Source organism: Daktulosphaira vitifoliae, unplaced genomic scaffold (assembly GCF_025091365.1).
Source record: "Daktulosphaira vitifoliae isolate Bord-2020 unplaced genomic scaffold, ASM2509136v1 Scaffold_1, whole genome shotgun sequence".
Taxonomy (NCBI): domain Eukaryota; kingdom Metazoa; phylum Arthropoda; class Insecta; order Hemiptera; family Phylloxeridae; genus Daktulosphaira; species Daktulosphaira vitifoliae.
Genome location: NW_026099572.1, coordinates 25,895,106 through 25,909,103, shown reverse-complemented (window position 1 = coordinate 25,909,103; position 13,998 = coordinate 25,895,106). Strand labels below are relative to the sequence as shown.

General features: G+C 25.0%; 1 protein-coding gene across 1 annotated transcript; it reads left to right on the top strand.

Moving 5' to 3' along the window:
* Positions 1–1,461: 1,461 nt before the first annotated feature.
* Positions 1,462–13,157, top strand: LOC126893689 (solute carrier organic anion transporter family member 4C1-like). The gene is made up of 12 exons (XM_050664106.1): positions 1,462–1,859; positions 7,472–7,638; positions 7,728–7,928; positions 8,017–8,316; positions 8,393–8,512; positions 8,574–8,756; positions 9,489–9,678; positions 9,745–9,889; positions 10,329–10,489; positions 12,061–12,164; positions 12,242–12,331; positions 12,407–13,157. Exons 1-12 carry the CDS (start codon positions 1,792–1,794, stop codon positions 12,721–12,723), a joined length of 2,046 nt encoding a protein of 681 aa, XP_050520063.1. The 5' UTR covers positions 1,462–1,791; the 3' UTR covers positions 12,724–13,157.
* Positions 13,158–13,998: the final 841 nt, after the last annotated feature.

Sequence of the window (13,998 nt, the reverse complement as noted above, 5' to 3'; positions counted from 1 at the left end):
AGTTGCTTCTTCATGTTAACTGTATGAAAATTTATCAATATTAGGACAATAGCTGACAAACATCTTAATAGGGTAATAATTATTTTAGCTTTCGAATATAGGGATTTATTCATATTTTAGTGACTTTGCTAAAAATTTTAATGAAATTTTTACCACTCGATTCATAATTAGTATATATAAAATAAAACAAGTTAATTATTAAATATTATTTCCAGAGTTATATGAAATTATAAAAGTAAATAATACACTATAAAATAAATAAATACAACTATGATTTATAAGCATTATAAAAATATTTTTAACAATATATTTGTTGTGTGTTTTCGAATTAATACATTTTTGTAAAAACATTTATAATATATAGTCATATAGTTATATGTTGTCATACATAATATTGTATAATATTTTGAATAAAATAATATTATTTTACTAAAAATTACATGAATAAACAATAGTGTTCAGGGACATTATATAGAAATATAAACTAATAAAATTTAAATTAATGCTAGTAGTCATGTAACTAGGATTTTTCACTGAGAGAATCTAATATTACCATAATGTTTGTTATTTTTTAATCGCAATATAGGTTAGATAATTTTAATAAATGATCAAATAATTCCCCAATAGTTTAGTTCATTTTTTTGTAAAATATGAAATATTTTATAAAAGGGAACTAATGCATTTTGTTATAACGTTAAAAAACCTTGAAATATCTAGGGTTTCCTAAAGTATATATATATATATATATTTAAAAACAAAAACAATAGCGTGTTTATATCAATTTAACTTTATTAAATATCTATATGTATACTATATTTCTTATGCACAATTCTAAAGTTAATTAATTTTAAATAAATAAATACTAATCTATGTATATATTTCTATCTATCGTACTCAATTCAAGTACCTACAGCATAAATAATTAAAAATAAATATTATATAAGTATGTAAATAAAAATTGGAAAAACGTATACCATAATTCAATTCCCTTAGTTACAGCTGATGTAAGATTTGCATATGAATATTTTTGATATTTATATTTTATTAATTTTTGAATTACCTATTGATAAATGTTTGGAGTTAGTTATTTTAAGAATTGGATAGAACATTTGATGATTCCTGATTTAACTTAATAATCGTTATACTAATATATAATTAGGATAATAAAGATAAAATTTTTTTTTTAAGATTATCAAAATGAATAAGTAAATCTTCGTTAAACGTTTAGACGAATTTTGTCTCGATACTGTCAAGATTGATTCTAGTAAAACTCTTAGTATAACTGAATGTTGAAGTAGTAGCTTAAGCTAATGGTTAAATGTTGTTTTTATTATATCACCATAGAAACCGACTATACACTTTCACCTGACCAATCTACAGCAGGTGCGTGCCCCTCCAAAAAAAACCGTTGTGCTTGGTCCTGATGTATGTTTGTGTCCCGCCCGTCCACGCACCTAGAATTTTATATTCCACAGAATGTGAAGCATAAATGGGACTGCGGTTGTGAGCATATACCTACGCTGTGTGGACGATACACAATTGCTTTATTATATACTACCGTAGTATTATGTAAACTATGCATACCTGACGGTGATATGCACGCGTAGTCTTTGGTCGTCAGAACAGATAATTTTTGGAGTGCGCGTGTTGTGTTGATACAGTCATGAAGAGGACGTTAAAAAGAATAATCGTTATATTGTCTGTGTTGTGAAAACTTAAGTCTGCTCTTGTAAATGTGCGATTGTCTTGTATTAGTGTCGTAGTGTATCAAAAGTTACTAAAAAAAAGAATATGATGAACAACCCGTATGCGCGACCAACAGTGCAACCGCATATAGAAGACCTACCATCTGACTGTGGGTGAGTAAAGTTTTAAAATAGCTTTATGGCGAAAGTTCATTAAATTTCGTCATATATATATATATATTATTTATTATCAAAAGATCTAAATGGCGCTATCATTAAAATGATTAGACATTATAAGATAATAATCATTAGTCTTTTAAAAAAGTCTTAAATAATGTTCTTTGGCTTGAGTTAAATAGACTTATTTCTCAAAAACATCGACCAATGTACCATTACTATTCATTAATACACACCTAACTGCACTTAGCTATACATGGTTAGCTTTAAAGGAGTGGTCATTCAATATTATTTATAAATAATAACACAATAACTATATTTCATTTATATCAAATTTAGTTTATTGTACTTTACTTATCATTAATCTGATTTAATATAATGTAAACTTCAATTGTAGTATTTGACAAAGTAAAACTGTTACCATAATAAATATTTGCCCAGGCTTACAATATAGTATCCACATTTTTAATAAAATTTATTAAAAACATTATATCAATTACCGGACCGATTTCTTTCAACGATACGCCAAAAGATCACAAATCGTATATAGTTGAAGACATTGCCTTTAAAAATTGAAAAAAATTCCTTCGTTCTTTAAAAATCCCCCAAAAATTGCAATTTTTATAATCGATAAATTTTGACATTTTTATATCTTAAAACTGCCATTACTTTTTCAAAAATTAATAAATCAAAATAATTTTTTTTTACACAAATACCTTAAATATTACTCTTTCATTTGCTATAATTTTTTTTGAAAACCTGACCTTTTAACCTGTCTACAAGGGTGGATTAAATATAGCCAATTTTTTACCAAAGTCAATTTTTCAACTTAACTTTTGAAAATACTCCGGAAATACTGCGTTCTTTAAATATATGTTAATTTAAAGCTTATGTTACATACTATAAATTAAAAAAAAATTTGTCCCGATGACCTATCTTCTATGTGCAAATGGCCGTCGAAGTTGAAGAAATTTATTAAATATTTTATAAATAAATTTAATTTTATTAAATATTTATTCATATATGTTATACTTATATATCATAAAACTTGTATTTAGGATAAAAACAAGAAAATAGGAGTTCATTTTGCTTTTGAAATAATTCATCAATTTCTTAAAATTAAACGCTATCTACAGATATATATTGATGCGCTTCTTATGATAGTGATTTTGATCACTGTCAGATATCATCTATAATTGTCCCAACTATGCCACGTCCATACTATGCTACCGTTATTTTATATTTATATACAGTAAAATATAAAATTTCATGCTAAAAAGTTGTCATTGTAATGGTACAGAATTATTTAAACATACAACTCTGAAATTTTGCAAGGATTTTTTGTTTTTGGAAAACAATAATTGTAAAAATATCATATTTTTATAAAAAGAAAACTTTAGAACATTGGGGTCACGACACAGTATGAACGTGGAATAGTTGGGGACTAGTATAGATAATATCTGACAGTGATCAAAATCACTATCGTAAGAAACGTTTCGATGCAAATCTGTAGATAATGATAGACACTTCTATCACTTCTAATTTTTGATATTATTACAAATTAGTAAAAAATGAAAGAATAATATTTTAGATGTTTATGTAAAAAAAAATTATTTTGATTTATTCATTTTTGAAAAATTTATAGTAGTTTTAAGATAAAAAAATGTCAAAATTTACCGATTTTAAAAATTGTAATGTTTTGGGGATTTCCTCCGTTTTTAAAGAACGAGGGAAATTTTTTCAATTTTTAAGGGCAATATCTTCATCTAGATATGATTTGTGATCTTTTGACGTATCGTTGAAAGAAATCGGTCTGGTGAAAGTTGAGAAAAAGTGGTAACAGACGAAAATAAAACACATCATAGTAAAATAAATACCTTCTAAGCTTCGCATCGTAGCTAAAAGTAAAAAAAAAATTCAAGTTGAATTAAATTTGGTCTGCTTGACTGTCTTTATTAGTATTTTCCGCCTTGTGTAGCTTAAAATTTTTTTATGGGGACTATAGTCCCATAATCTTTTTCATAAATAAAATAGATATAATGGGAAGTCCTCTGTCATATTTCTTTGTCTTCTGTCTTTTCTTTTTAAATTACAGTACTTTTGTAGGAACTTTGAACGTTTATGGTGACTTAAGCCCTCGTAAACATCATAAATTTACGCTAAGGAGTATAACAAGAATTTTACTCAAGTACATTAATTTTTTTTTTTTCTTGTTGAAGACAAGACTCCCATCTCCCACTAAATATGTCGCTTAATAATGTAGTTATAGTAAAGTCAATTAAGTAATTAGATATAAGTACTTTGTATAATAAAAAATGAAAATTCTTGCTTTTGTTTAGCAATATTGAGAATTTTCCCTCTAATTTTTCTATTGAAATGAACTAAGAATATACTTTTTATTTTTCTTCATATTATGTATTTTTGGGTTTTATAGATATTTGTTAGTACCTCAAAGAACTATTGAAGTACGTTCAAAATCCAATCTGAAATCCAATTCTTGGAAATATGTTTAAATCATTTTTTATATCAATTTGATACTGGAAAGTGTATTTTCTATAAAGATTATCATGTTTTTATTAATATAATACCCCTTATTAATTAAATATTAAAGCGTATATTAACGTATTTTTAAAATGATATTATGCAATCTTAAGCATTATTTTTACAAGAAAAAAAAATGTATTAATTGAACAAAAATGCCTACAAAGATTAAGTTTACAATAAGCAGGTTAACCGTTTTAATATAACTTTAGTGAGAATAAAAAAATCTTTATATTCACTTACATAAGTCGGGTTTATAACTTATTTAATTACCCTAATAAGATGAACCCACTACGACTTTCTCGGCTTGATTGTAAATTACATTGAAAATTATCTTGGACTGGAGTCTACTTTGATTTGTCCAACTGATCCGTCCCTCATTATACAATGTCGACTTATTAAGTTACTGTCAGTAAATTTTAATAGGTGTAACTAACGTTACACCTGTCTTGCTATATATCTTGTTTAAAGGTCCAAATTGTTTTTTACAATATTAATTGTGTGTCTGAATGAAAAAATTTCTCTATATTTGTTGTATGCAAGGTGTCAAAATCTATTTTAACCTTTTCAAAATGATCAAGATTTGTATTAACTAAATTGTTTCACACGTATATCGTATTACCCAGACAATGGCACTCTTTTTTTACCATATTTGATATTTTGTCATACAAATGTCAGTGGTGGTTGAAAATAATTTGAACTATGCTTATTTGTAAAACTAACAGACGGTTGTAAAATAATAATGACCATTGCGTAACTATCAAATATAAATATATTTTCAAATTAAAAAAGTATTGTCGAATTGTATAATTTGTTAAAACGTCATCAGGTATATCCATTAAAATTAACGATGATGTAAAATAAATTAATATTTTTTTCTAAGGGAAGGAAATAAATGNATTTCACACGTATATCGTATTACCCAGACAATGGCACTCTTTTTTTACCATATTTGATATTTGTTCATACAAATGTCAGTGGTGGTTGAAAATAATTTGAACTATGCTTATTTGTAAAACTAACAGACGGTTGTAAAATAATAATGACCATTGCGTAACTATCAAATATAAATATATTTTCAAATTAAAAAAGTATTGTCGAATTGTATAATTTGTTAAAACGTCATCAGGTATATCCATTAAAATTAACGATGATGTAAAATAAATTAATATTTTTTTCTAAGGGAAGGAAATAAATGAGGTTTTTAAAAATATTTTATATCTTTGGTTAAACAAATCTAAAATGAGTCTACGCTGCATAAATTTACAAAGAACGCTTACAGTAAACAAACAGTATAATAGTGGTTGTTTTAGTTAAATTTTAAACGATAATTCCATAAAACATGCAGTTCATTAAAAACCATTCATCAGGCTGTATTTATGTACTCACACTCATATGGTTGCATATGCGCGTAGACGTATATTATGTTAGCGTTACAACCAACTATGATATACCAAATTCAAGTCACATATAACATCGAGTGTAAATCTGCTTTGTTTTGATAGTAAACGGAAGTTGCAATAAACAAATTTTACCAGACACTGAATGACCTTCATTTTTATTCATTAACATTTCCGATTCTTCTGAAATGAGAGATCAAAATACAATTCATCATTTTGTAATGTGAATTAATCACTATGTTGGGTTTTTTTTGTGACATGGTAAACTACTACTACATAGTTTTAAATAGTCAAATTTATTCAGTTTTTTTTGGGGGTACAGTTCCTCAAACTTCACACGCACATATTATATATTAAATAAATTTAATCTAAAAAAATAAAACATATTTTAAAGACAAACTAGACCTAGTCGAGGAAGGCTAGAGAGGCAATAGTCCCTTATGACTCTGGTGTTAGCACAAATATATAGATATACAAAAAAGTCTTTAAATCCCTTAAAAATAAATCCTACCTATAAAACATTGATGATATAGTAACTTTATTACAACCGATCATTTCCTTTTCTTTTTAATTATACATATTTTTAGTATTAGATTTTTAATAATTTAAAAAGATGAATTAAAATATGTTACTGTGTATTATTATATAAGTAAAATAAAATATTATTTATTTTTAATACAATAATACTTTAAAATGTTAGATTTAATTATCTAATTAATTCAATTGAATCAAAAAGTATAAATACATACACGGAATAATATATTTTATCGTTATAGTTAACATATAGACAACATAAAGAATTATCGTAAATAGTTTGAAAAACTATCGTACATAATTAGAATTACTGAATATATTTAGTTTAATGTTGGTTGAACTATATAAGATAGCTCTTATAACTATATAACTAAGTTATAAATATATTAACAATAAAGTAAAATTAAAACTATATTAAAAATATTATTAATTTAAAAAAAACTAAAAAATATTAAAAATATTAAACTCAAAAGCCACAAAAAAATTAATGAAAAGTCGCGGATACGTATTTCGGAAACAATGTTACCATTATCAACGCTAAACACATACTCACATACATTGTTTCCGAAATACGTATCCGCGACTTTTCATTAATTTTTTTGTGGCTTTTGAGTTTAATATTTTTAATATTTTTTAGTTTTTTTTAAATTAATAATATTTTTAATATAGTTTTAATTTTACTTAATTAATAGCCACAAGTGATCAATTTTTATTATATATTAACAATAGTTTGGATTGGCTCAACTATATAGTTTTTCTTGTAAAACTTATGTGTAAATAGGTAATAATAATAAAAAGAATCAAATATTTAGTATATTATTTAGTTTCTATTCTTTTGATTATACAAAAGTATATAATTTGAGAATATATTGCGACTCTTAATTAGGATACGCTAAGTAATATTTTAATATTGTGCTATCATTATATTAATTTAAATGTAAAATTGAATCCATGGTCCCCACACAAATTTGTCCAATGAGCCTATTATCTTTTCAAAGTAATAAAAATAAAAAATACAATTAATTTGTTAGAATCTAACCATGTTTGGTATGAAGAATCAGATAAATAAAAAGCTTGATGAATACAATTTTACTTTAAAAATAATTTATTTATTTAGTATTTTATTTATTACAGATTACAATGGTTAGGATTTTCTTTGTGTCGCTCTTGGATAAGATGTGCTACTGTTGGAAAATTTTTACTTACCATAAGTGTGTTCGTATTTTTGCAAATGGCATCTCAGAAATTTTTTTTGTCGACTTTAGAATCTAAAAATTATAATATACCTAAAGATATTTCAAGTAAGTATTTACGCATAAGCAAAAATGTTAGCACTGTATAGATTATGGATATTAAATATATTTTTTAATGAATTTATATATTTCCGTAGATTGGTTGTGGCTTTTCAGTGGAATTGTCCATTTACTTTTATCAACATTTATCGGTTACCGAGGAGGTAAACGCAATAAATGTAAATGGATTGCATTTTTTGGAATATTACAAGGAGTTTTAGCAGTTTTACTTGCTATAATTAGTGCTTCTGAACATTATGAAATGCAACGTCCATCGGCTTTAGTTTTAGCAACATCAGGTAAGTTATTGTAAAGCTTTTTTGTCACGAACATTTTAAAATAAAATTAAAAAATATAAAATATAACCATCTTTCTTGGTTAATTTAGACACACCGCTTTGTGATGAAATTTTCATTCCAAGAAATAAAGAACATTATGTTCAATTTCATTGGGTCAAAATCATAGTCTTATTTATTCTTCAAGCCAGTATGTCTCTTGGGAGTACTGCCTTATTAGCACTTGGTTTAGGTTTGCTTGATGAATCAGTTTCTCCCACAAAAAGTCCTGCTTGTATTGGAGTTGTTATTGGATCATCTCTTATGGGATTTCAGGCGGGTTTAATGATTAGCAAGTATGCCATCCACGTAAGCGCTGTATCTAATCTTGCTGGAGATATTGCTTGGATATGTAAGATAATTAAACAAATTAAATTAAATTAAAAAATTAATAATATCTAATTTTAATCAAATTACATTTTTTTAAGCTATTGGTTTGTGTTTAATCGTTGTATCCATTATTATTGCTTTATTTCCAAGTAGATTGATTACTAGTAGATCGGCATCATTGATACGTAATAGTTTAATTTACAGAAACAATAGATATGGTATGTATTATAATATATTTTTGCTTACAGAAAAAATTATAAATTACATTCAATAATATAGATTTCAGAAGTACCCTTGGTAGAATTTTTGAAAGCAAGTTGATCATGACTAATATAATTGCTATAGCATGTGTTTATACAGTGCTAATAAATACAATTTATGAAGAGCCAAATTATATGGAATCAGTATTTTTTGTACAAAAACATACATTTGATATGACTGACCAAAACACTGTTATTATTGGTAAATATTTATTATTAATTTCAACTTAAATAGTGCATAATATTTTCTCATAAATTAAAATGATAGAACTAGCATTCCCATCCACGCAAAAATAGTTTAACTTAGTTAAAAATTTAAAGTTAATTTCTTTTAAATTTTTCAATTTTACTATTAAATTATTTTTTTAATTAATATTTAAGCTCGACTAATTTAATTAATTGATGAAATAACTTAGTTTTTTCAGTTAATTAGATAATAATAATCAAGCTAAATTCAAAATTTAATAAAAAGTTTTTGTCTTAATACTCTGCGTACGTAATTTAAATTAAAAAAATTATTTATACTAATAAATAATTAGTTAGGCTGCAAAACAAATAAAAATAATTTTTGTTACTACTAATATTTTTCTTCTTATTCCGTTTTAAAAGTTGAAAATCATTTTTTAGCCTTCTCAGCATCACCAACCAATAAAAAATCGATTTTTGATTAATAATAATATAGTTATTAAAAGAATAATATACAATTCGACTAAAAACAATATATAAGGACCAAAAGATTAAATAGAATTTTTTCAGACTGGCTTAAGTTGAAAACAATCTTTAATTTAACTTGCTTAAATTTATAATTTGTTAACTCTTAACTGTATACTTATTAACATTGTTCCTCATTAGCTTAACTGAACTTGAGTTAACTATTTCCATTAACTTGTCTATCTTTCCATATGTATCTGTATAATAACGTTTTTATTTTAAGATTTACTGAGATATCCTCTTGCGGCATTATGTATTTTCTTATCTGGAGTACTAATATGCGTAGCTCAACCTAGACCAACATTACTGGCTGCCTGGAATATTGGAATTATATGTGTAGTGACTATTTTAGCATTCTCTAGTATGTTCTTACGCTGTTCTAAAATACAAGTACACAATCAATTAGTTCACAAGTATAATAATAATAATTTAGAATATATGAATTGAAATTATTTTTAATGAGAGTTATGTTTTAACAGGCAAGTACTAAATGATCATTGTAATCGAGATTGTAATTGTCCCCAAAATATAGCATTCGATCCTGTATGCTCGTCTAATGGTCATATAGTGTATTATTCTCCATGTCACGCAGGATGCAGAACTCAAGATTTGTACTCTAGACAAGTATGTGAAATTTCGATTTTATCATTAAAAAATATTCACACTGCCATAATAAAATACAAAAAAAAATATTTTCCCCTCAGTATTAAATTATTATTTTTGTTTTATTGGTATAAAGTGCCTAAATGAAAAATCTTCATTTAAAACTGGAATTCCTCTATCTCGTGTTCAAAAGTGCGTCCAAGAATATCTTTTTTAAGCTTTCTCAACTATAATTCTGTTATTACCTTTGAGACAGCTTATATAAAAGATCTAAGTACACTTTTATATTTTATACAAATTATTAATGTCTCAATTTTTCATTTACTATAAGTTTTTTTAAACAAAAAAGTCATAGTGTTCACAAAAGCTATTTTAAGCCCTAGATGCTGATTAGAAAAAAATTTTTCTTTATTTTTTTTTGGTAAACATCAAGATAAAAAAGTATTTATATTTGTTTTAGGAGTATGTGAATTGTAAATGTATGGGTACTGAATCGGCGAGTAAAAGAGCCTGTTATGATCAGAACTGCCAACAGATGAATGTCGGTTATCAATCAATATCTGTTCTAATATTATCACTTTTAGGAACATGCATTGTGGGTACTGTTATTCTTCTTTTAAGGTAATTAACATAATAGTTAATCATTTTCAAGAATAATAAATATTTTTTATACTATAGTAATTCTCGCTGAAAAATTGCTAATTATAATTTTAATAATTCTATATAATTATCAATCAATAAATAATGAATTGGTTGCAAGGATGGCGCTAGAAATCGCGAGTATTTACGTAAAAACAATTTTTTTTTTATCATTAACTGTGTTTTTGGGACCTTGAGGGTAGTTTACTTCGCACACATCTATACCTGGATAGTTTGTATTTGAGCATTAACGTATTATTTCATTTTTTTCATATCTGAAAGAAAAGAAAAAGTATATTATGTCCTTTTGGCTGGTTCTTTCTTATTTTGCATTAAAAGGAATTTTAATTAATTGGAACCTGGTAAACTAAAAAATATGAAGACATAAAAACTTACGTTGCTATCAGATAGTAAAATCGTACTAGTTTATGCACCCTTAGGAGTTAGTTACTTATCCTGATTTTTTTAATGGTTAGTAAAATTAAGTTCTGTATTAGCAAGTTTGTTCAATGCTAAACTGAGAAGGTATTGATTTTACCTTAATGTGCGTTTTTTAAATTTTCCATGAAAATTTTTAGCTCTTACTGGATTGATTATGTTGGCTTATGCTTAAAAAGAACCCTATTATAATCTAGGTGAATCAATCAGCACCAAAAATTAAAAAAAAACGCTCGATTTTATCAATTTAAAAATATATTTCAAAATTACGCTACCGTAAAAAATGGCATTTCCAACAAATTTTCTCTGCATTTAAATACAATTTTTTTAAAAATTGTTCAATGAAATTCAATGAAATTTTAATAGAATGTACTAGAAACAATGAACTCTCTTTTAGTATACTTTATATAAAAGTGTGATGAAAAACCTAATTACAGGAATTGTTGAAAAGAGGTAAACTACACATGTAAAAATATTTTTTTCAATTCGACTTTTCAAAATGTTTGGGAGCATTTGTCAATTTTTAACCTATATCAAATTAAAGCTTTTGAAGTGTACTACAATATAGAAAAAAAAAATTTCACGACGATTGTTGCACTATGTGAAATCAGACGTCAAAGCAAATAATTGAACAAGTATTTTATATTCGAGTGAACTTTTAAATTATTGAAATTTTAAAATAAAAAATATACCAATTATGAAATCTAGTAGATTCGCATCAAAGCATTTTTTATTATAGTAATGTTAATCATTGTCAAATATCAATTATTCTTTTTCCAACTATGCCATGGCCCTGATGTGCTGTTTTTTTAAATTTTTTGCTAATCAAAAAGTCTGTTTTAATTAGTTATTTAATTGTATATAAATGCAACTTATTTATGTTTACAACTCCCTCAGTAAGAAAATACCCGTGTCTACTACCTTTTGAAAATTTACTTAAAACGTTTAAAAATTATACAAATTACATTTTTTTCAAATTAATATTAAGCAATATCAACATCAAAATTTAATTATGATAATTAAGGATGTAGTTTTATTTAATGGCGTTTTATTTATAATTATCATTATTACAAACTAAACCTCATTTTAATTTTACCAAATACGTATGTATATAGGAGTACAGAACCAGATGATCGAACCACACTTTTGGGATTTACCGTAACTATTACCTGTTTAATTGGTCATGTACCTGGAAAATTTATTTATATTTGTGTGGCACGTAAGTTTCACTAAATAGCAAAAATGCAGCTTATTGTAATTTGATATTTTTTTTTTGACGCTGGATTGCATTTTTAGGTTTAACTTGTATTTTGTATGATGACAATGATCAATGTCGTTTAAATGGTTCTGCCACATTCTCAACATATTTAAGTCTATCAAATATTAGTGAGTCAAAATTAATTATTAAATAATTTTAGTTTGTATATTGTGTGGTTAAATAATAATTTTGAATGGTATTAGGTATACTCATGACTGCTGCAGCACTTTATTCGTGTGTTTGTTTACTATCAAAGCACTTACAGCCATATGGAGGAAATGACGCTATGAAAAAATCTATTATAAGTTCTGTGTCAAGCCCTTTAAGTCCATTAACACCACCTGGATTTGAGGGACGTGTTTCCATTCCAACAAGAAAGCCGCCAAAGAGAAGACCTTCAGATTTACAATTTTCTGAGGACAACACAAATATTGATTTTATGAGACATACTGATGATTACTCACCCAGAAGTCCTGGTACAACACTAAGGGAAGGTGGTGTTTTAACTACATTATTGTAATTAAAAATAAATTAAATTCCTATTAGGTATATTTTATTAAAACTGGGAAAGTTAATACTGTTTTTAACTCGTTAAAGTTAAGTTAACTTTGTTATGTTAAAAGTATCTAAAAAAAAATTAACTTTATTTTTATATTGTTATAATACATTTTAATTTAATACCTACGGTATTAAGTTTAAAAAAGTAACTAGTTAAATTAAAAGTTAAATCCACCAAAATTGTAATAAGTTACCTAACTTAATAAAATTAACATAACATTTCAACTAAACTTTAGCGTGTTAAAGCCCATTTTATAATTTAAGTGTATAATTACAAAGTAAATCAAATTGAGTGCCTTATAAAATATTTATACTACAAATAAATCAAAATATAAAACAGCCATTTCTAATTCTAGAAAATTATAATCACTTAACTTTTTCTATATAATGAAAATAAAATAAATAACAAAAATTAAAAAAATTTTTCATTCAAAACATTCCGAAAATAACTATTTGTAACTTTAAATCAATTTCATGGTTTTAGAAATTGAAAATTTGTTATTTAAATTATTTGAAAAAATAAGATAACTTTTAAAAGATAACTCGTTAAAAGAGAACTTTTATTTTTTTATTTAGGTTGACATAAATTTTTTTTAATCAATTTAATTATTATGCAATTTTAAAAATTTAGAAAAACTTAATTTTTTTATATGCATATGTTTCATTTATATTTAGTAAAGATTTAAATGCTTTTCTGGTAATGGTTCAAATTGTTAATAATTTTGATTTTGAATCTCAAGAATCATTTCTTTTAAATTGATTATTTCTACTTTATGATTTGATTTTGAATTTTTAAGTTAAGGCAGCTAATGTGCAATAATTTAAAGGTATCGATTTTGTACCAATTCTTATTTAATTGTAGTAAAGTCTAGTTGATCATTTTATATATATTTTTTTAATGATTATAATTATAAATCAAGAGTATTTAAGTTAACTTAAAAAAACTGTTATTTAACAATGCAGTATTTATTTCGTTTTTTATTTTTTGATTGCAATAATTTTATATATACTTTAATTGTTACTTTTGTTTCATATTTTAATATTTTTATCGGATACTTTATTATTTATATTTACTTCAATACTTATGTTAACAAAAAATTGCTTAACTTTATTACAGGTATTCAATATTTTTAATTTTTAAATAAATCAAAACCTACTTTACGTAGTATAATTTTTAGTCTAGTCATCCGCATACAGGAATCTCTAATTAAAAATTAAGTAATATTTTTATAAAGTG